Genomic DNA, 23,125 nt, shown 5'->3' on the forward strand with positions numbered 1-23,125 from the left:
GGGGACACTGTGCAGGCAGTGTCCTGGAAGGTGAGCACCAAGGGATGGTCCATTACTACCTGCCTGGCAATGACCTCAGCTGGGCGAAGGTGAGCACATACCTGGGCATCAGAGGGAGCACACCTCTGATGTCACCCACTTTCTGGTGTTCTCTCTTTCAGGTGGAAGTCTTATTCAGTGCTGCTGCAACATTCACATGGATTTCATAGAAAATAAGAATGTTTGAGTTGGAAGGGACCTCGGATATCAGCTCCCCCCACCCCCTCATTTCACAGAGAGGTGAGCGGACCCAGAGAGGGGACACCATATGCCCAGGGTCACACAGCAATCCAGGGACCCAGCTGGGGCCTCTGCCTTCTGGCACCACTCACAGCCAGGGTCCCTTTCCCTAAAATCACAGAGAGCTCAATTCTGTAGGACTGACTTCTTGAGAGGTGGTCTGGGAGCAGCTGAGAGGTAGGAGGAGAGAAGAGATTGACAAGTTTGCGAACTTAAAGCACCATTTTTCAATATTTGGATTTGTGGGGCTCCATTTGTTCTCTGCCCTGGCCCACGCGAATGTTAGGGGTGAGCCTGTATGTGGCCCTCCGTCAACCCATGATGTGAACATGATTATTATCCCATTGCCCAGAAGAGTAAGCTGAGACTTAGAGATATCCAGCAACTTTCCATGGTCAACAGATGGTAGAGCCAGGATTCAACTCAGGCAGAAGTTCTCAAAGTGGAGTCTCTGACCAGGAGCATCCACATCATCCAGAAACTTGTTAGAAATGCAGATTCTTAGGCCCCACCCCAAACCCATTGAATCAGAAGTCTGGGGGGTGAGGACCAGCAATCTGTGTTAACAGGTGCTTCTGATGCAGCTCAGGCATGAGAAGAACTAAGCTAAGCCTGTGAGCTCAGACCATCCGGCCTGAGTGCAGATGGATGTGGCCGTGTACCTTTGTCCGAGAAGTGCCCTGCCCAATAGCCTTTCTCCCTGCAGCATGGTCACACCCGCCCCTCTACAAAGCCCCAGTCGGCTTCTCCTTTGCAGCTCAGCTCTGGGAAAGTGGTGTCTCCCTCCCTCCTCAGCTCAGCTCTGGGAAAGTGGTGTCTACCATCCCTGCCCACTCCCTACCTCCCCTCACCACTCACCAAAAGTACAGCGTTGTCACATGCCTGGCTGCCACACCCACTCCATCCATTTTTCCTGTGACTTCTCTGAGGCATCTGTGTCCCCTGCCCCCTTCTCCCCACTGCACCAGGCCCCCCATGGCCCCTCATCTGCCTCCTCTGTAGGCTCCTCTTCCTTTCTCTCCGAGTGGGGGATGCCTCAGGCTCCCAGCCTGCTTCACTTTTCCCTACTCTCCCCTCTGCACCCTGCTACCCTTGAGTTTCTTTCTCATTCACCCCAGGCCTTCAACTGCCATCTTATTCCAGTCAGGAACTTGCCTGAGCTCCCAAAAATCTACTCTTCCAGTGAGTTCTCTCACCTTCCTGAAGCCCAATGGGAAATGGGCTCTTCTCACACCTTCTGGGAGTGACTCATCACCCCTCTGAGCCCAGGGGCTCTTACTGCCAGGGCAGTGGGTGGGGGTGACGGATGGCATGGCTGCAGCAGAGCAAAGAGAAGAACGCCTATTTCCTGATAAACAAGAAAACTTTACCTCTGAATAAATAAAAAGAGTGGTAAGGACATAGGAGCAAGATAGAGGACAACTGAGAGACTGGTCAGGGTGCCACTTGGACTCCACAGACACGCAGTGTCACAGGGGAGCGAGAGCGTGACTTACTCACTGGTGAAGCCAATGCCACCAAAATCTAACACAAAGAGTGTACCTCTGTCCTGGGGAGACCAGCAACAAAGAAAGTAACAGTGCAGGGGGAGGACAACAAAGTACCAAACTGGGAAACAGTAACCTATGGAAACAAAGGTGAGGTGAAGAAGACTGAAAACCCTTAGGGGTCCTGTGGATTCTCCTGTCCTCTGGTGTGGGAACGTGGGGCATCTGGGGAGCAAGTTCCAAGCTTGCTCTGCTCTACCCACTTCTCTTCCCATGCACATCACCCCTGCCCCTCCTCCACCCCCAGCTTCCAAGGCCTCATATCCCATGCTGTGATCATACGTTCGTCTCCTGCTCCAGACTGGCATGGAGCCTTGGCACCATGGCTCCTCTGTGTGTTCGGCTGCTGAGCACAGACCAAGTACCCTGAAGGGGTTCAGCGAGTATAAGTGGTAGCGGGACAGAGTGCTGTCTGAGGCTGTGGGGAAATGGGAGAGGAGAGTCTTGACCCAGATTCCCCGGCTTCTCCAGGAAAAGCCACTCTGTCCTCTTCCATCAAACACTTCTGCCAGGAGACTGCATTTCTTTCCTTGTCCGAAGGTCTCATGAAAGAGGTGGGATGTGAGCTGGTTGCAGAAAGACAGAATCGGTGGGCACTGCCTAATACCTGAGTAAACAGAACGCTCAGCTGTGGCTGAAAGCAGCCAGTAAAGCAAGCAGGTGTGCACTTCTATTTTAGTTGGGCTCCCAGGTGACCACGAGGAGACATTGGGGACTGACAGGGGACGATATCTAGTCCAAGTGAGAAGGTGAGGGCTTGCCCTGGGCAGGGATGGAGGAGGGGTCCAGGGTGAGCCACGTTTCAAGGGAGGAAGGAGTCAAACGTGTTGGATGAGTCAATGAAGATTTCGAGCACCAGGTCTCTGGACTCCACTTTCTGCATTACGATCTATGCCAACAGCGACTCGGCCACCGAACCAGGGGTCTCCTCGCCTGAAGCAAGGGCTGGAAGAAGGGCGTGCGGCCTCGGGGTGCGGGTCGGAAAGGTCAGGGCTAGCCTCGGTGAGACGCAGCCCGCGGGTGCCGGCCAGCCTAAGTCCCCGCTCCGAGACCCCGGGCTCGGAGGCGCGGCCGGTCCGCTCAGACCTTCACTGACAAACCATTGCACGCCGTGGCCTCCGGTCGCCGGGACCTCTTGCCGCCGAGTCAACCACAAGGCCTAAGCCCAGAACAGGCCAGGTCAACGCAGGCCGGAGCGGATTCAGAGACGCTGCTGCAGCCAGGCCCGGAGCCACGCTCCTTACGGACACTCGCCAGGGCCGGGGAGGCGGGGCGGCCGCGCAAGCTCTACCAATCAACAGCCGGCGTTCGAATTCGCATCCTGGCGCGGCCAATCGCGAGCGTCCGAGCCCAAGTGGGGGGAGGGGGCGGGGCCCGGCCGAACAGTGGCGCGCGCCCCCCCGGGCGGGCCAATGAGAGCGCCTGGTGCATTTGAAAACTCCGGCGGGCGGCGGGCGGGTCTGCGCCTGCGTCGGGAGTCGCGCTCTGGGCCGGCAGGCGGCACTGGCAGAGGTATCGGCGACGGTAGCGACGGTAGCCACGGTTATGGGGAGCGGAGGCGGTGAGCGCTGGGCGCGGGGCGCGGCGGGGCGGCCTCGAGACTGAGCAGGGCTGGCTCGAGCCCTTTTGCCCGGGGTGCGTGTCTTCCCGGCGGCGCCCGCTCGGCGCGTGGTTTAAATGCCCGGGAGCGCCCTGCTCCGCGTGAAAGCGGTGAAAGCGGCGCGCGGGGTCTGCCACCTGTCGAGGGCCGTGAGCGCCGCTCAGGTTTCCGTGGTTATTATCGTGGCTGTCCTGGAGGGGATGAGAAAAATGCGGTAAAACGCAGGGATCGGTCGCCCTGCGTGTACGCTTGGCTTTCGCAGCATGTTAATTGATGATGGGAAGACCCAGGTGAAGAGCAAGGGGAGGGGGGCAGGAAGAAGCCCTGAGGAAGGAGTCGTGCGGGTGGGAGAGCAGCCACCTCCTGTCGGGACTGGAGGAAGGAACGGGTGGGAAACCAGGTGAATTGTAGGTGATGGGCTCCTCCTGCCTCAAGCTCATATGTCGTCTGCTTAGAGTCAGCAAAGACTTGCTGAAGTTGAAGTTGGAAGGACCTCCTGTGGGGAGAGAGGACACTGAGACTGGCTGGGCAGCTCTGACATCCGCAGAGCTGGGACAGGCCTGGCCTCCAAGTCCACCTTTGGCTTCTCTGCAGGGTGGACCCTCCTAGTTTGGACTTGAAAACCAGACTGTTCAAGTCCACAGATCCTTATTAACATTATGCATTTTAGTACTGTGTGCAGATAGAAGCAAAGAGATCAGTAAGGGTCAAGGCGCCTCCCTGAGAGTGAAATGCAAGGCTAACCATCATCAGCGTTGGCTGCTTTTTCCCCCTTCCTGGTTGTCAGCTGGGCTCTGGATCAGAAGGTTTCCCAATAGCCAGGTTACATGATTACTACTCACCATCAATGTTTATTGAATATTTGAATGAATGATGATGTCTTCTGTACCACTACTGCTCCTTTATTTAATCTTTGTTTAGGACTGTAAATATGGCTGGGGCAGAGGACAGTAACTGTTAAATCATGTTCAGATGTAACTTTTCATATCAGCACAACTCGTTTCCAACACATCACTTAGACCATTCTGATTTTTTTTCTTAAGTGATCCACTGTAGGTGTGCCAAGTGTTTCTGTTATCCTACAAAGCGGAGAATAAGAAGGAGACCCCGAAACCTAACGATCTTGAGTCTCCCTGAAGATGTGCTCTTTCATATCCTGAAATGGCTTTCTGTTGGAGACATCCTCGCTGTCCGAGCTGTAAGTTGTCAGATGAAAATAGTGTCAGGCCTGGCATCATTGGTTATATTGTACCATGAAGGCTTCGTGTCTTAAATGTCAGAACAAAAACTTTGGCTACAAATGAGGGTAGAGGAAACAACGGTGATATTGGTAATAGATGCCTAAGGTTGTTCTGATTGCAGGAAAGCTAAAACGTAGGACAGCAAGGTTTGAGTCTGCTCATTGTAATGTTTATTTTGACAGAGAAAATACCCTTTTATGGCAGTGAAATTTGCATCCCTCAAGAAATAAGATAGCATTAAGAAGAAAAATAGTATTTTCTTGAGGACGAAGCCCATGTAATATTCAGCACTGAAAGGGACTCTGGGAGTTATTTTGCAGATTTCGGAACTGAAGCCTCACTTTGAGTGATTTAACCAAGGGCATACAGCAAATTAGTGGGGGAACACCAGTAAGAACCCACTTCTCTGACTCCCAAACCTGCCTCCATTGCATTCATAATATCCATGGGTGCTGAATTTCCAATGGCAGTGGAAGCTTTAGCACTTAAAATGCTCACCTGTGCTCAGGGCCCCCTGCCTGGGCACTTCCTGCTATCACCCAGGACAGAAGTCCTACCTGAGGCTGCTGTCATGTGTTTCAGTCTTTTCTGAGAGCCCCCATTGACTTGCAGGCCTCAGCTTTGCTCCCACTAGCAAGACCCTAAGTAGAGGAGCTCAAAACAGATTTCTGACCTACCTGTTCCCATTAGAGTTGATTTCCCTGATCCTTGCAGGTATTATAGCATTATATCCCCTTTCTCAGCCTAGGTGCTTATTCCCCCTTCCAGGACCACTGTCCCCATCTTTAGAGCCACAGAGAAAGTTGTTTCTGGGCTCTTTTCTCTATTCAAAGCAATTGTTAGTTACTTTGATACACAGAGGCTGGGCCTTTACTGCTAGGGTGGGGAGGGAAACAGGAGACCCTACATCTGTCTACACCCTGTCTTCAAGAGCTCCAGAAGCAGGACTTCTGGGAGATCCCTTGATTAACCACCACTCCCCCTCTTCCATTGTTCTTCAGGTTCACTCCCACCTGAAGTACCTGGTGGATAACCATGCCAGCGTGTGGGCATGTGCCAGCTTCCAGGAGCTGTGGCCTTCTCCAAAGAACCTGAAGCTCTTTGAAAGGTATCCCTGCACCCTGAGAAGAGCGTGGCTTTCTCCCACCTTTGGGCCTCCCTGCTATGCCAGTCTGTGTCTCAAGGCCTGACCTGGGAATGATTTTCCTCTTGCTTGTTGCTCCCGCCAACACCTTTTTCCCCAGGGAGTGACTGAGGGCTGTTGACCTCACCCATCGAGTCACACAACTTCCAGCACAGTCATGGGTCATCCACACCACCAGCACAGGCCTGACTCTCATTAGTCACAGCAGTGCTTCTGAAGGGTCCACTTGAGCTGTGACCCATTGTGTGTGACTCAGATGCAGGTCACCTGCATGTGGAAACTTTCCTCAGCCGTCTTCTTTTGGTCAGAACAATGCGATTTGAATCCTATTACATTATACTCATTGGCTGATCCCACCTCCCCGGCTGGGGTTGGGACCTAGAGGAAGGGCCGGAGGGGCTGCAAGCTGCAGTATGCCAGTGGTCACAGGCAGGCTGCCTGAGACATAGTCCACCATCCACACAATTTACCCTTTTAAAGTGTACAACTCAATGGTTTTTAGTATGCTCACAGAGTTGTGCAATCATCAACACTATCTAACTTTAGGACATTCTCATGACCCCCAAATGAAGCCCCATAACCATTAGCAGTCACTCCCTATTTTCCCTATAGTAACGCAGACCCTATGCAGCCACTAATCTGCTTTCTGTCTCTGTGGATTTGCCTTTTCTGGACATTTCATATGAGTGGAATCATACAACATGTGGCCTTTTGTGTCTGTCTTCTTTCACAAGTGTGTTTTCCAGGCTCATCCATGTTGTAGCATGTCATGGATAATTGATATTTAGCTGCATTGCCAAAAATATTTTCTGTTCAGAAAATAAGTACTGTAGTTTTAAGTGCTGTGGTGGAACATAACCTTTATGGAATAAAATCATGTGATGTTTCATGTTCTTAATGTTCTAGGGCTGCCGAAAAAGGGAATTTTGAAGCTGCTGTGAAGCTGGGCATAGCCTACCTCTACAATGAAGGCCGTAAGTCCTCGAGGGGCTGGTGCTGGGGCTGGCCTCACCCCTCTTGGTACTGACATTTTAGAACAAGCACGAGGGACTTCCCTGGTGGTCCAGCGGTTAAGACTCTGTGCTTCCACTGCAGGGGGCGCAGGTTAGATCCCTGGTTGGAGAACTAAGATCCCGCATGCTGTGTGGTGTAGCCGAAAACAAGAAACCTAATAGAACAAGCATGAGCTCTTGCCCGTGTCAGCAGTTTAGTCGCTGTTCTTGCTGTGTCTGGCTGTGTACCGTCCCCACTGGGGAGCTTGTGCCAGAGGTGTCCTGCTCAGGGACCCATGGATGAAGTTTGATTTTGTAGTTTGGGGGAGTTGCCTCTTTGTTTAATGAACCATTAATTTCGGTTGACAACGAGTGACTCTGAGCAGAGACTCAGAATGGGGGCTACTCAGGCAAGCCAGCCCTCCCTGGCTGCCTAGTTAACACCGCAGCCCATGCGTAGACCCCAGCTTCTCTCCTTGGCCACAGCTCATCTGAGGAACCTGGGGCAGTGGTCAAAGCATGCCTGATGCCAAGTGTCAGTAACACAGGGAGCCAAGGCTCCAAGTGGGAGGCAAGTACAAACAGGTCAAAGCCAGCCTGGTACCTAGATTCCTTCACCCCTAAGGGGCAGGTGCTCCTCGAAAGAACCTGGTGCGGCCCTTTCTCCCAATTCCTGCCTGTATGCTGAGCACACTAAGGAGCGAGCCTGCAGTTCATCCTGTCCCAGCTCCCAAGATGCATAAAGACTTGGGTATAGTCGCCATTTTTCTGCTTCTAAAAGACCTGGCGTCTTACTGAGAGGTCACCCTGGTCACAGCTGGTTGACAGGACTGTTGGACCTGCAGACGATGAGCAATCCTGCGCCCACCCTCCTGTCAGGTGGCTTTGCCCAGACGAAATTCACACACCACTCAGCTCACCTGTCTAATGTGTACAGTCCAGTGGTTTGGGTATCTTCACAGAGTCGTGCACCCATCACCACTCAATTTGGAGCCATCATCTCATTACCCCACAAAGAAACCCCCTACCCGTTAACAGGGGTCTGAGCAGCAGTTCCCCACAGGAAGGAGGGTGGGCATCTGATGCCTCCACGTGGGGGGGACCTTCCCAGATCTTCGGAATCCAGGCTGCTGGGAGGGGCTGCAGGGCACTTGGTTCATAAAACATGGGAAGAAAAGGGAGGAGCCCCCATCCCAGCTCTTCTGTCCTAAGACACCAGCAACTTCACGTTGTAGCGGCTTAAGGCTTTAAACTTTCCAAAAAGACTGGGGAACTTCCCACACCCCTCCTCCAGAGACATCCGGGCTGTGTTCTGTCCGTCTCTCCAGTGTCTGTGTCTGATGAGGCCCGGGCGGAAGTGAACGGGCTGAAGGCCTCTCGCTTCTTCAGTCTCACGGAGCGCCTGAATGTGGGCGCCGCACCCTTCATCTGGCTCTTCATCCGCCCACCTTGGTCGGTGTCCGGAAGCTGCTGCAAGGCCGTGGTTCACGAGAGCCTCAGGATGGAGTGCCAGCTGCAGAAAGTGAGTCCTGGCAAGGGATGCAAGTAGGGCAGGCCGTGCTGGGCGGGCTGAGCCCCGTAGGGTCCCGGGAGGTGAGAAAACTTTGAGGGGAGATGCTATGGACCATGTAAAGTCAGGGACCCGAAAGCAGTGGAGGCATAGAAAACAGTGCGGATGTGGGAGCATCTGCTAATGACTAGCAGGAGAGGAGGCCTCGGAGCCAGGGTCAGGGGAATCGGGTGAGGGGCTGGGCTGCAGACAGGTCAACTGCTGGAAAGGCAGGACTGAGGCTCTGTGAAGCAGTTGGCGGAGGCCTGGAATCAGGGAGTGGTCCTCTGCACAGAGGGGCTGGGCAGGGAGCAAGGAGGACCCACACACAGAGGGACAGTCCCCGGGAAGCTCTGTCCGCTAACAGTCACCCCTCCTCCTCCACCTCCTTTCTCTAGACTCACAGAGCGTCCATACTGCACTGCTTGGGGAGAGTGCTGAGTCTTTTTGAGGTGAGTCCCCTCCACCATCCCATGGGGCCCTGCGTTGTTTGACGTCCTGGCCCGGGTGAGCACGCAGGGCACAGCGGGTCTGCATTTTTGTGCTGCTCGCCTTTCTGGCAGCTTCAAGCACCAAGAATCAGGAACTGCGTGAAAGGCAGCAGAGGGGGGCTTCCGGGGTTCAAAGCCAAGATGAGCCCTGTCTGTGAGGCTGTGTGGAGCCAGGAAGAGTGTCTGAGCGGGACAGGACCCCAGGTCTATTTGTTTCACGGCTCTGCTACTGGCGGCTCCCTCCCACTACCCACGCAGACCTCTCTACTTAGTGAGCCTTGTGATTCGGGAACCCCGTCTGCAGCAGTCTTGGGGGAGGTGGTGGCTCCTGGTGCTAGGTGCTCTGACAGCAGAAGGGAGGGACACTTAGTATGAGCGAGGAGCTGGAAGACCTTAGGAAACCCTCCCCTGTCACCGTCCGGGCAGTGCCCGGAGCCGAGTCCAGCACAAACCTTGTGCAGGAGGAAGCAGGGCCTGAGGGCAGAACTCATGGGCTTGCCTTCACGAGTTGGTTGTCAAATTGTGTATCTTCAGAGAAGTTGTTTTTACTCTAATGTAGTTAACTCATTTTATTAAAGATGAGAACAGTATATGTGGTTACTTAGAGGTACTTATTCTAGGATGAAGAGAAACAGAAGCAGGCCCGGGACCTGTTTGAAGAGTCTGCTAATCAGGGGTGTTTGACCAGCTCGTACCTCCTCTGGGAAAGTGACAGAAAGATGGATGTGAGTGGGCCTAGGTCTGGGGAAAGAATGGATTATGTTGGCCAAAGGCACAATCTCCAGAGTAGCCCTTGGACAAGGTTCTGCCACTGCAGCCGGGGTCGCTGCTGGTCATGGGGCCGCTTTCAGCACTGCCCCTGAAACGACCACCACCATTTGGGGGATAAAGGGCTGGGAAGAAAGCACAGCTGGGGACCCTCTGGAGGTGTCAGGGGGAACATTTAAGAAGACTATGGGTTGGTTCTGAGTTTCTCCAGAGATATGGCCATGTAAGGGCATGGTGACTCTCCCATTGACAGATGTCAGATCCCGGACGATGCCTCCACAGCTTCCGGAAACTCAGAGACTTTGCTGCCAAAGGCTGCTGGGAAGCACAGGTGAGCTGGGAGCTGGCCTTTGTCCTGACACCTCCTCTCGTGGGGACTGTGGGGGCAACACTGCCAGGTTCCCACCCAGGACGAAGTAAGAGTGGCCCAGGGTTTGGAACTGAATCTAAGGGAGTTCAGCTCTAGGGTGTGTGGGGAGGAGAGCCCAGAAGCACTTTCCTCACCTCTGCCCGTTGCATCTAAGACAGCCAGCCACTTAATTTCTAAGTGCCGTGGATTACATCTGCATCAAAATTTATACAGCTCCCTAAAGTTGGCCTGTAGGGAAAGCATCTTGGCTACAGAACTTAGAGCTCCTTAGAGCAGATGGGTGTGTGGAATGCTGTCCTCTTCTCATTATCTGACCTGCTCACCAGGTTGTCCAGTGTTGGAACCAGGACATCAGGGGTCTGTAGTTGGCGTTCTCCAGACACTCTCCCTGTGCAACTGTAAAGAAGTCATTATTTTAAGATAAATCAAAGAAAGTCCCCCTTTGCCAAGCTGGTAAACACTTGCTTTTGTCACCCCACCAAGTTGGGGGTTGAGAATCTTCTGCCCTTAAAAGCTAGGGAAGAAATCACAGAGGGATGGCCCACCTGACACATCACAGGACGTTGTAATGTTTTTGTCCAAAAAGGCACTTAACAAGTTTACAAGAAATACAACAATGAACAATGTGGTTCTAGTTCAAGCTCAGGCTAATCAATAAGAATAGTAAGGCCCTCTAGAAATTCACAGAGCCTCAGTGTACTCAAAAAAGAGGAAATAAATACAAGCAGTCAAAATACGGAGCAGGTTTGACCTCTCTGCTAGTCAAAAAGGCACACGTTTAAAGAGATCGTGGCTGATCACACTAGCAAATCATATACACGTAGTCTTTGTGTTTTTGAGTGGATAGCTAGGAACTTCTGAAAATACACTTCGGCTTTTTTTTATTGTTTTTTTTTTTTGGCTGTGTTGGGTCTTTGTTGCTGGGCACAGGCTTTCTCTAGTTGAGGCAAGCGGGGGCTACTCTTTGTTGCAGTGCGCGGGCTTCTCAGTGTCGTGGCTTCTCTTGTTGCAGAACACATGCTCTAGAGTGCAGGCTCAGTAGTTGTGGCACACAGGCTTAGTTGCTCCATGGCATGTGGGATCTTCCCAGGCCAGGGATCGAACCCGTTTCCCCTGCATTGGCAGGCGGATTCTTAACCACTGCACCATCAGGGAAGCCCTGAAAATATACATTTTTAATGATAGCAGTTTTTGCCGGCAAACGTGATAAAATAGTGTTCCTAAAAAAAGAAAAAAGTACAGGAAAGGGCTTCCCTGGTGGCGCAGTGGTTGAGAGTCCGCCTGCCGATGCAGGGGATGCGGGTTTGTGTCCTGGTCCGGGAAGATCCCACATGCTGCGGAGTGGCTGGGCCCGTGAGCCATGGCCGCTGAGCCTGCGCGTTCGGAGCCTGTGCTCCACAACGGGAGAGGCCACAACAGTGAGAGGCCCGCGTACCGCAAAAAAAAAAAAAAAAAAAAAATAGTGTTCCTATTAGTGTGTGTGAAAATGCGCGCAGGAATTTCAGAAAGCCCCTGGGCACGGGTAGCGCCTGTGGGTCGACTGCGTGAGCAGAAGGTACACAAGACTGCACAAAGGTGACCCTCAATGTGACAAAACCAACAGAAACCCCCTCAAAGGAAGAACAAGGAAAACACGCTTACAGAAGTCTCCTATCGCAAAGAACCACGTTAATCGTTAGGCAGGCAAAGAAAAGCTAACATGTGTGTTCCGTGATCACAAATGCACATGCACACTGCTACAAGTGCATAGAAAACTCTGGAAGGAAATACGTAGAGATGGTCAACAGTAACCACTGAGGGCTTGGAGGGCCCCGGCGGGTCCTGAGCAAGGTGCTCGTGCATCTCATTCAATCCTCACAGCATCTGCTGAAGCAGCTGCTGTTGTGCCATTTGGTGAAAAGGGAAACTGAGGTGCAGTGAAGCCCCCAGTTCGCTTGTGGTCACACATAGACCCAGGTCTTAAAGCTGGGTCATTCGAGCCCCCAGCCAGCTCTCAGCCACTGTGCTACGTGGCCTCCCCCAGAGCATCAGCTTTCACTAGGGAGTAGTGAACAGAAACAAACTTAATTTAAAAGAAAATGCTGGCAGAAGACTGGAATTGGCCATGGAGCTGTGCCGGGCAGGAAGTCAACTGATATCCCATTATGCACCTTTTGTACCTTTTAAAATGTTCTATCGTGATATATTATTTATTTCCAAAAGATTAAAATCTTGGCCCTCCTGGTTTCAGAAGGCTTAGAAGGTTTAAGTGGGCCAGTGTATGTACAGGCAGAATCCTCCTCGCGTTCAGAAGCAGGAACCTCAAAACCCCTTGCTCATCCCTCGAGTCTTTTCGTCCTCAGCTATCTCTAGCCAAAGCCTGTGCACACGGAAACCAGCTCGGACTGGAAGCGAAAGCCTCCAACGAGATAGTCTGCCAGCTGTTCCAGGCCTCCCACGCTGTCAGTAAGCAGAGGGTCTTCTCTGTGCAGAAGGGACTCAATGACACAATGAGGTGAGGGGTCCGAGGCAGAGCGACAGCCGTCTCCGCATGACAGGGTCTGTCTGTTGTTTCAGCTGAGCCTCCTGTCACAGGGCCCCTGCGTCATCAACCCCACTGGGATCCACGTGTGTGTGTGTGTGTGTGTGTGTGTGTGTGTGTGTGTGTGTGTTTTCTAAAACCAGTTATGCCTAAGTTATCCAGGGCTTTGAAAAGAAAAATTTCCCACATAAGTGTCTGCTCTCTCCAGTTTTCCTTTTTAAGCCTCAGACTATATTAAACCATACTAAACATTTTTCAAAAATGATGCCAAAAAAAACACCTTTTCTTTCCCACCCATCATCACACGCATCAGCGTGCGGGAGTGTGGGGGGCAGCTGCCATGTGCCTGCAGCCTCAGAAACCCCACAAACTGCCTCTTCCTGCAGGTCCATTTTCCCTCGAGGTTTGGAGATAACACACTTTTACACTCAATCACAGAACTTGTTTAGAGAGTAAAATGGAAAATGTGAATAATTTTTTAAGCTTACACCAGAGATTTCAAATACATTTTAGATTTATAATGGGCAGGCTCTGGCTGTACTGCAGCAGACAAAGCCCAGCACCTGGTAAGCTCTCTTCCCTGGAGAGTCTTTACTCATAGCAGGGGGTGCAGTGTCCTTGGCTCCCACATTAAATGTCACCAAGCTGCTGTGATTTTGAGTCCTGTGCCTGTGCTGGGGGTGGTGCCCCCTGCCCCACACCGTGCCCTCCCAGTCTGCCTTTCTTTTGGCGGCAGGAGCCAGGGACTGTTGCTATTCTTTTTGTGTGCTGGGGGTGGGGGTTAACATAAACTTAACCTTTCTTTTCTTTTCAAGAGCTAAAGTAGTTTTATTGCAATAATATCATTTCAGTCCCCGAGTTGAGCATCTTTACATTTTCCTCTATGTAAAGCAACAGCTGACTTTTTCTTCCTTTTTTCTATTGAGTTATAATTGACATGTAACATTAGTTTCAGGTTTAACCATTTTAAAGTGTACAGTTCCGTTGGTCTGTTTTTATAAGTCAGATCATTGAGCTTGTCAAAGGTGTCTGCGTAGGAAGCTTCCTCTTCTGCCCCTAACCCTCAAACACCTGGCCTTGCATGTCTTCCTCCCCAGCCCGTTCCCCCTTCATCCCGCCTCCTTCCTCCCCTCCCCAACTCGGCCCCAGCACTCCCTCCTTCCCTCTGCCTATGAAAGATGCTCCTGTCCAAGCTGACACCTGGAGCAGTCCCTCCTGTCTGCCTAGAATCACTCACCACCACGTTTCTTTTCTCTCTTGCTTCTCTTCTCCCCATCTCCTCTCCCTTGTGCAAAAAGGCGTTCACCATGCTTGGGCATCCTTGATGTTGCATGCAGTATCTGCTTGTGACGTCTGTGTCCCTGGCCCGGCTTTTAGCCCCGTCGAGGAGGGATCCTATGTCTGTTGGCTCTGCCGGCCCAAGTCCTCCATCACGGTTGCTGGGTGACTGAGAAGTCCAGCACACAGGCTCAGGGAATCCTGCTTTAGATGCATTCCTGGCTCTTTGCTCCACTGCGGAGGGTTGTGATAAATGACCCCATGGGTGAGAGTTCCTCAGAGAGAAGGCAGGTTTGCAGGACGATAAACTTTGACTTTTCTCCTGTCCTGTGACCTGTCCCAGGTCCACAGAGCAGACCTGCTTTGCTCCCTTACAAGTAATAACGGTCCAGGCTTATCCAGTGCCTGGGGGTCCCAGGGTGGGGGAGGCAGAGTACACATATGTGCAGCCCACTGCCTCCCAGGAACAAAGTCGGGAGTCATGGGGCCTTCCCCTTGGACAGGGTGTCTCAGCCTTGGACAGGTGCCTGGATAAGCCAGTGATGCCTAAAGTGATCGCTCACCCCTCAGGACAGATGGCCGGGCAGGAATGGGAGACGGGACACTCATGAAGGCTTGGCCTGCTTTTCAGGGATGGTGCTCTTCCCACAGGTACATTCTCATCGATTGGCTGGTAGAGGTCGCGACCATGAAGGACTTCTCGAGCCTGTGCCTTCACCTGACCGTGGAGTGTGTGGACCGGTACCTGCGGAGGCGGTTGGTGCCCCGGTACAGGCTCCAGCTGCTGGGCATCGCCTGCATGGTCATGTGTACCCGGTGAGAAGCCCCCCAGGCTGGGCCCGCAGACGGAACACAGCATGCTGGCACTGCCCAGTTCACAGGCTGGCTTTTCAGTGGAACAAGCCTTCAGCACCCCACCTCCTTATGACAGGGATTTTCATTTTAGGGGGTGCCCACGCCGAGTGGTCCTACCCACTCGGGGGTGGCAAGGCTGACCCTTGGTGTGTGGGCAGCCGCTCATCCCAACACGCGGCCTCAGGACCCAGAACGTGGCCTCTGTCGGGCAGGCTCAGGCTGGAACCCTCTTCCCCTGGCCCCTGAGGGCAACACAGCGATGAGGGAGGGTCACAGGCGGCTGCCCTTGCCAGTCCGGTTCTCAACTCTGCATCCAGAGACCTGCGTTTCATCGGTGTCATGTGCCCCCCACCCCCAACTCCCCACAGACCCCCTCCAACCACATGGGCAGGATGCGTCCTCAGAGAGGCAGCCTACCCCTGCAGCAGCTCTGACTTTTCAGATCAGACCATTTTAAGTTTTACCTAAATCCACCTTTCCACCCAGTTTTGCCTTTGGACACAATGTGCATGGCAGTTCCCACCACACATTTTGCATTTTCTTGTTTTCCTAAAGCAGACTTCTACGTGGTCTGCTATCTCCCCTGGGCAGTGCTTTCCAGACCAACATCATTATCTGTAAGGCTTTCAAGGGAGGAACAGGCTTATTGCACACAGTGGTGTCAACTATGGAGAGACTGATTTGTCTTCTGCACGGTAACCCAGAGGCTTGTGTCACTGGGATGGTTTATCTGTTTCATGATGTCATGAAGGAGGCCCAGGTCCTGACTTGCTCTCTGCTACCTGCCATGACCCCTGAGGCCACCAGGTCCAACTTTGCAGTGAGCGCAGTCATGTGGCCATGACGGGAACTGGGAAGTGGGGTCTCTAGGTGGCTGTGGAAGCAGGGTCCGTGGGCTCAGGTCGGTGAGCAAATGCCACACGCTGTCCGGCACCTCTCGTGTGCTCTCGGAACCTGGCGTTCCAGGTCTTGTCACCAGAGAGGGCTGAACAGACAGGTCCCCAGCCTCCCTGGATCCAAATGGCATAGTTATGTCCTTGCAATGAGAGACTGAGGTACCAGAGCACAGGCTGCTGGCAATGAGATGATAATTGCTTTAAAAGATTTTTAGAAGCCGAGATGCCCCTACATCCACTCTCAAAGCAGCACCTGCCGCTGCTCAGAGCACAGGGCTTTCGCCCGCCCCACTCACATAACATCCCCCAGCACCTGCGGTCCCTACAACTCCTGTCCTCTCTCTTGGCCCAGGCAACAGCAAACGCGGGAGCTGCAGAGTCCCCATGACAGAGCAGCCAAGGGCCCGGTCCCAGTCCACCGTTGTGTGGGGAGGTGTCCTCGGCAGGCTGCTGGACTAGCATGTTCCCTGATAGTTGGAACTGGTGGAGAGTAGAGAACAGCGTGACCACCTGCCTAAGGACAGTCCAGTTCCCATGGCCAGACCCCATGCTGGGTTCAGACCTTCAAACAACCTCTATCTCTGGTTCTGCTGGCTCATCTGCCTTCTGGGTTAAAGCTGTTTATACTCGCTCCATAGAAGCTGACACAAGGCAGGGTGAACCCTTATCCCTCAGGTCGTTAAGAGGATTGACCGATCACGTCATTCGTGGGTGTGTTTTGCAGAAACACCTGCATGCCTAGCAGTCCAGCAGCTCTCACTGCCACTGATCTGTGACACTAATCCCCCTTCCCTTCCAGCCCCCATGATAGGCTCATCTGACCTTTTCAGTTCCCCTCAGTGGCTAGGGGCAGCAGGGTCCACTCTTTGGACCCCCCCAACCCCATCACTGAAGCCTAAAGTGATCACCCCACTAAGGGGAGTGGGCTCAGTGCTCAGACCCCTTCTTAACACTCCAGGTTCATCAGCAAAGAGATCCTGACGATCCGGGAGGCTGTGTGGCTCACAGACAACACGTACAAATACGAGGACCTGGTGAGGATGATGGGAGAGATCATCTCTGCCTTGGAAGGGAAGATTCGAGTAAGTGACCACTTGCTTTTTCCTTTTGAATCAAAGTTGAGGTCACGTGAGGGCATGGAGGGGCAGAGGGTATCTGCATGGCTTTGAGCTTCCCTGCTCTGGGAAGCCCTCCTGGACCCAGAGGACACGAGGCCACAGCTGTTTGGCGTGCACAGCAGTCGGGCCAGATGCTGGGCTGACCACGCCGAGGGTGGTGTTTCTAAGGTCCAGCCTCCCCACCGAGTGGGTGGAGGGGCCCTCTGTGTGCTGAGACCCCACGTCTGCCTCCCCGTTCCCTCTAGGTCCCCACTGTGGTCGATTACAAGGACGTCCTGCTGACGCTGGTCCCCATGGCGCCAAGAACCCAGCACCTGTGCAGCTTCCTCTGTGAGCTCTCCCTGCTGCACACCAGCCTGGCCGCCTATGCCCCAGCCCACCTGGCTGCAGCCGCCCTGCTCCTGGCGAGGCTGACACATGGGCAGAGTAAGGAGCTGGTCCTCCCCACCAGCCACTCAGAACATGGGCTGAGCCAGTGGTCTGGGGGATTCCTGGAGTCAGGAGCCAGTGCTCAAATTCAAGGGGGTTGGAAGGAGAAAAAGAAGTGTGTTCATCTCCTGGAGAAGGAAACACCAGAATGGACTAAAAGCCATTGTCTAGGGGTGAGGTTAGAGACAGTTCTAGCTTAATATTTCCCACATTGTCAACAATGAGCACGCATGCTCTGTACCTGGGGCCTTTTCAACCCTGAGCCCTAGGAAACTCCATCCCAGAACCATCAGGGCTGTGGGGCATGAGTGGGCATCAGAACGGCCCCACTATTCCTGCTTTCCTCCCCAGCACAGCCCTGGACCACTCGGTTATGGGACCTCACTGGGTTCTCCTGTGAAGACCTCATCCCCTGTGTCTTAAGCCTTCATCAAAAGTGGTAAGCGTGGGCTTCCCTGGTGGCACAGTGGTTGAAAGTCCGCCTGCCAATGCAGGGGACACGGGTTCGTGCCCTGGTCCGGGAAGATCCCACATGCCGCGGAGCGGCTGTGCCCGTGAGCCATGGCCGCTGAGCCTGCGTGTCCGGAGCCGCAATGGGAGAGGCCACAACAGTGAGAGGCCCACGTACCGAAAAAAAAAAAAAAAAAAAAGTGGTAAGCGTGTAAGGAAGCAATTCCCCCCACAACCCCCCAACTGTCCCCCCACACAGAGGGTGTGTCCTTAATACCACAAGTCCAGGGGGAATTTGCTCTCACGTGAGGGCTGTCAAGACACTCAGACCTTCCCCGCGTGACCCGCGTATCTCAGGACTGACGTTTAGAAATTCCAGGGCCATGTTGCTTATTTCATACGTTTTTAACATTTGATGTGTGGGCAGCAGCTCCCCCCAACCCAAACCTAATTCCATGGACTGTGGAACATAAGAAAAAATCAGACTGTCTCCCTGACCAGCAGTAATTTCAGTCTAGGACAGGTTGGCCTCCAGCTCTGGAGTTGGCAGACCGCAGCCCCGGGCACACACCTTGGCCCTTTCCCTCGCCTCCTGTCTCAGCTTGGCTGGCAGACTCGCTCCTCCCACTCCTCAGTCTCACATGCACTCCCCACCGCATGCATATCTGCTAAAGCCCCCAGGGGCCTCCTCCTTTCTCCGCCAGGCCACACTGCCTCAGAGTCCCCTTCCCCAACACGAGGGTCTGGGTAATTCTGCCTTTCTGCCTATCCCCAGACGCTCCCTGGGAGACTTAACCACTTCCAGGATTCAGAACACATCTGAAAGCCAACCTCTGACCCGAGCCACAGACCCCCCTGACAGCTTGTCCACGCCAGGCCATTCCTCCTCATAGATTTCATTTGGTGCTTGGTGGACAAGGCCCCAGTCATCCTATCAGAGCCCTCAGGCCAGCCCATTTCTGCTTCTCTGTCCCTGCATCCCAGCGGCTCTTGGGGCCAATGCACTTTCTTCACCTGCCCATGGTCATTGCCCCAGCCGCCTCCTGGATTTCCACAGGGCAGCCTCTGAACACGACACTTCTGCTTACAGCTTGAGGATGAGATCAGAACTTGGGCACGAGTCTAGAGATTCCTCTGACCAGCCCCTCTGGCCCGTCTGCCACTTCTCCCCCTCCCCGCTAACACGGGGAGCCTGTCAGCATTTCCTGGGGTAGTGTGTGCAGCCCGTTTCTCCTGCAGGGCCCAGACCTCGTCGCTGGTGGACGGGAGCATGGGTGACGGTGGCAGGTCAACACGTGTCTGCCCCCGAGGCTGCTCAGACCAGTGCAGGGTCGGTGCCTGACCAGGCTGCCAAAAGCTGCTGCTTGGCTGCCTTCCTACACCCATCCCCCGCCCCCCACTGAGTTGTTTGTTTTTTTTTTTTTCCCAATCCAGATAAACTGGAAACATATTTATTTACCAACGAAACTTTTTGTTAAAGTGTACAATTCAACAGGCTCTTGGTATATTCAGAATTGTGCAGCCATCACCACAAACCACAATCTATTCGAGAACATCTTCCCCACCCTCAAAAGAAACCCCGCCCTTGCTACCTATTACCTTCATGTTTCCCCTCCCCACCAGCCCCCAGCAAACACTCATCTATTTCCTGGCTCTTTCTGTTCTGGATGTTTCACCAATATGGAATCGTACAACTTGGGGCCTTTTGTGACCAGCCTCTCACCTACATAATGTTTCCACTGTACAAATAGCCCACTGGATGGAGGGACCACATCTTGTTTATTCAGTCGTGCACTGATGGACATTTGGGGTTTTTCTACCTTCCAGCTGTTGCGAATAGTGCCGCTGTGAACATATGTGTCCAGGTTTCTGTGTGGATCTCTGTTCCCCTTTCTCCTGAGGATGCACTTGGGGGTCATAGGTGACTCGAGGAACCGCCAGACTGTGCACAGCAGTGCTGGGCTTCACTCCCATTGCTGGGCTGGTTTTGAAAATGTCTTGTCCCCTCTCACTTCAGTGAGTGGAGGCTAAAGATGGGAGCCTTTGGGGTGGAGGTGCCAGCACCGTCTGCCCCCCACTACCCCTCACGTGTCCCTCTGTCGGCAGCTTCCATGATGATGCCCCCAAGGACTACAGGCAGGTCTCTCTCACCGCCGTGAAGCAGCGATTCGAGGACAAGCGATATGAAGAGATCAGCCAGGAAGAGGTGCTGGTGGGTGCTAGGGAGCGGGGGGTCCCCGTCTGCCCCTCGGGGCTTCGGCCCTCCCTCTGACCCCGGCTTCCCCTCAGGTGCTGAGCTACGGCCAGTTGTGTGCAACTCTAGGGGTGAAACAAGAGAGCCCAGAACCCGCGTCTTTCCTCAGCACAGGGGACATTCACACCTTCCTCAGCTCTCCCTCTGGAAGGAGAACCAAGCGGTGAGTGAGCCCTGCGGGCCAGGCCTGGGTTCCCTCGTGACCTGTGCAGCCATCGGGGCTCCTGAGGAGCAGCAGGGAAAGAGCAGATCCTCAGAAAACTGAAGCTGCGGTTGGTAGTCTCCACTGCCTACAGTACCGTCTCCTTTCCCCAGTGTGGCTTTCTGGCTCCAGCCTGGCTCCCTGTGAGGGATGGTGGTCTTGAGCACAGGTTGAGCCCGCTCAGGCTCTGGCCCTGCCCCACGCCCGGTGTGAGCCATACGGGACTGCTCTGCTCCACCACATTGTGGCACTCCCTGCACTCCAGCTGTGCCCTCATTGTGTGCATCCCTTTTATCCCCGTCTCTTCCATCTCAGTGTCCCAGCTGTACTGCCTGGAATAACCTCCCCCTCCACCTCACCCACCTAAAGAACTCCTATCCATCCTACAAAGTCCAGATGAGCAGGAATCTCGCCATGGTGCTGGCCCTGTCTCTGCGAATCTGCCCTGAGCTTCTGAGGGCAGTTCCTGGGTGGCTGTGTTGTCCCTGCTCACAGCACATGGGGGCAGGGTCAGGCAGGTGCCAAGAACCAGACTGGGCCTCCCAACACTGCTGCCTATGACACGGCTCCCGGCTCTCCCACCGCACAGGAAACGGGAGAACAGTCTCCAGGAGGACAGGGGCAGCTTTGTCACCACGCCGACCGCAGAGCTGTCCAGCCAGGAGGAGACACTGCTGGGCAGCTTCCTGGACTGGAGCCTGGACTACTGCTCCGGCTACGAGGGCGACCAAGAGAGCGAGGGCGAGAAGGAGGGCGATGGTGAGTGCCAGGGCTGGAGAGTACCCAGTGCTGCCCCAGAGGGAACAGCGGGCAGGAGGGCCCCCAGCCTGAGCTGCAGGAGAGTGTGTCCGGACACAGGTAGACATGAGAGAGCAGAGCCCCTGGAATACCAGCCCACACACAGGGAGGATAGGATGTGGGCCCAACCTGCGCCCAGCTCCAGCTGGACCTGTGCTGGTGGAAGGATCTCACCAGGTCAGGGACAGAGAAATAGACCTTTTAGAAGGTTGTGTGAGATGTGCCCCCTGCTGGGCTCTGTCCCTCAGGCACCCATCTAGGGCAGGCTGCAGGAGGCTCTGTCCCCATGTCTCATCAGCCATCTGCACAGGAAGCCCAGTTCGACAGCTTCTGTTATTTTCCAACTGCTATTTTTTTGTCCACTCAGGGGATTAACTAAATTATTAGATGGCCAGTTTGTTGTCACTTCCTACTGTCCCCTAAGTCACATTGGGTATTACCCCAAGTTTGAAAGGAGACACTTCACCCCCAATTTCTTACGTAAAGGAAAGGGGACTGTCCAGCGAGGTTCAGGATGTGCGGCCGAGAGCTGGACCCTGGGCTCCCCTTGGTCCTGACCGAGCACGGGGTCACCCTGATGCTCAGGCTATGGCCTGACCTCTCCCCCATCTCCCATAGTGACAGCTCCCAGCGGTGTCCTCGATGTCACTGTGGTCTACCTGAACCCGGAACAGCACTGCTGCCAGGAATCAAGCGATGAGGAGGCCTGCCCGGAGGAGGAGGGGCGTCAGGACACACAGGCGTCAGCACCAGGCAGCCAGACACCTTGGACCCCAGGGCTCGAGCGCCCTCTGTGCAGCAGGAGGGGGGCAGGCAAGGACATAACGACCTCAGGGTACTCCTCTGTCAGCAGCACAAGTCCCACAAACTCCGCAGATGGCTTGGGGGGCCTTGCCCGATCTACCTCAGTACTGTCCCCGGGCAGCGACTTGAACACACAGCCTTGCCACCATCACGCGAGGAAGTCGTGTGTACAGTGTCGTCCCCCAAGCCCCCCGGAGAGCTGTGCTCCCCAGCAACAGGTGAAGAGGAAAAACCTGTCCGCCCACAATGAGGAGGAGGAGGACATGAACTTGGGCTTTTTGAAGCTGTGAGTGTGTCAGTGCGTTTGCTGCAGTGAATGTTGGCTGAAGTGAATGTTTGCTGAGACAGGGCTGCTGTTGCACTAGCAAGGGGGAGGGGGGCACTGGAGATGGATCCCTGTAGACCCCTGGTGGCAGTCACACGGAATAGAAAGGAGAACTTGGGGCAGTAAGTTTCTTTCTCTAGGGGAGCCCATTGTGAGCCATCAGAATGTCTAAATCACAACAAAAACTCAGTTCCTTCTCTCTGGAAAGTTTAGCCTCAAAGCAATCATGCCATACTGTGTGAAGCCTATTTCTCTGTCCCCTCCCATGTTTGTCCTGCTTTCTCTGGGAAACTTAAGCCCACGTCCTGAACTTCCCAGCCCCACGGAGCCCCAGGCACCCCGGGAGCTGAGAGCTTTCACAGCTGAGAACATGTGTGACCCAGGTATCCTGGCACAGCTCACCCCCTCCCACATTTATCTGGTTCGGGGTTCCAGGGGGAGCCAATAGCTCTGAGCACACCATCCCTGCGCCCACATTGGCCTGCCCTGCCCCAGGCAGCCGTTCCTTTCCTCACTGGGTGGTGGGTCCTATCGTGAGGGAACTCTGCCCCGCGGATCGTTTCGGACTGCGTGTGAATACCGGGCGAGTGGGCCCTGACATTTTTGCAGGCCAGGGCCTTGATGTCTTGGTCACAGGCTCTCTTCCTCCCATATTCTCAGCTCATTTTAGAAATCTGCCCCTTCTCCTGTGATGGTTTGTCTGTGTCCCCAACAGATGATGTCCGTATGAACATCGTAATGTCTGGGCCATTTCTTTCCCTGTCTTTATTTCCATCCTCCAACCCTCTAAGATAAAAAACAAAAGAAAAATTAAAAATAGAAGGTATGAGGGCTTCCCTGGTGGCACAGTGGCTAAGAATCCACCTGCCAATGCAGGGGACACGGGTTCGAGCCCTGGTCCAGGAAGATCTCACATGCCGCAGAGCAACTAAGCCCGTGCGCCGTAACTACTGAGCCTGTGCTCTAGAGCCCGTGAGTCACAACTACTGAAGCCTGCGCGCCTAGAGCCCGTGCTCCACAGCAAGAGAAGCCACCACATCAAGAAGCCCGCGCACCTCAAGGAAGAGTAGCCCCCGCTCGCCGCAACTAGAGAAAAGCCTGCGCACAGCAACGAAGACCCAGCACAGCCAAAAATAAATAATAAATAAAATAAATTTTTAAAAAAACATTAAATATATAAGGTATTAATTTTTTTTAAATTCTCAACATTATTT

General features: G+C 53.9%; 2 protein-coding genes across 4 annotated transcripts in view; both read left to right on the plus strand.

Moving 5' to 3' along the window:
- Positions 1–3,261, plus strand: part of LOC116740456 (ATP-binding cassette sub-family A member 17-like) — a 75,243-nt gene extending 71,982 nt beyond the window's left edge. The window contains 2 exon segments of the mRNA XM_032606104.1: positions 16–89; positions 2,911–3,261. Coding sequence (XP_032461995.1) covers positions 16–89; positions 2,911–3,261 — 425 coding nt within the window.
- CCNF (cyclin F) lies at positions 3,260–23,040 on the plus strand. 3 transcript variants are annotated; one of them, XM_032606007.1, is made up of 17 exons: positions 3,260–3,387; positions 4,470–4,624; positions 5,669–5,775; positions 6,718–6,785; positions 8,132–8,325; positions 8,751–8,804; positions 9,464–9,568; positions 9,865–9,942; positions 12,324–12,475; positions 14,432–14,596; positions 16,490–16,613; positions 16,895–17,075; positions 17,430–17,517; positions 19,635–19,734; positions 19,818–19,945; positions 20,574–20,743; positions 21,401–23,040. In XM_032606007.1, exons 1-17 carry the CDS (start codon positions 3,372–3,374, stop codon positions 21,874–21,876), a joined length of 2,361 nt encoding a protein of 786 aa, XP_032461898.1. In that variant the 5' UTR covers positions 3,260–3,371; the 3' UTR covers positions 21,877–23,040. The 3 variants fall into 3 exon arrangements, with proteins under 3 accessions (XP_032461898.1, XP_032461899.1, XP_032461897.1); XM_032606008.1 differs by having other exon boundaries at positions 3,278–3,338; XM_032606006.1 differs by having other exon boundaries at positions 3,312–3,387; positions 19,635–19,740.
- The last annotated feature ends 85 nt before the right edge of the window (positions 23,041–23,125 follow it).

Source organism: Phocoena sinus, chromosome 15 (genome assembly GCF_008692025.1).
Source record: "Phocoena sinus isolate mPhoSin1 chromosome 15, mPhoSin1.pri, whole genome shotgun sequence".
Lineage (NCBI taxonomy): Eukaryota > Metazoa > Chordata > Mammalia > Artiodactyla > Phocoenidae > Phocoena > Phocoena sinus.

What these genes read in the sequence shown, in the direction of transcription:
- CCNF (XM_032606006.1), top strand. An exon ending in GAGTGCTGAGTCTTTTTGAG is followed by an intron (nt 8,805 to 9,463) that starts GTGAGTCCCCTC and finishes TACTTATTCTAG; the next exon opens with GATGAAGAGAAACAGAAGCA. An exon ending in TCAGCCAGGAAGAGGTGCTG is followed by an intron (nt 19,741 to 19,817) that starts GTGGGTGCTAGG and finishes GCTTCCCCTCAG; the next exon opens with GTGCTGAGCTACGGCCAGTT.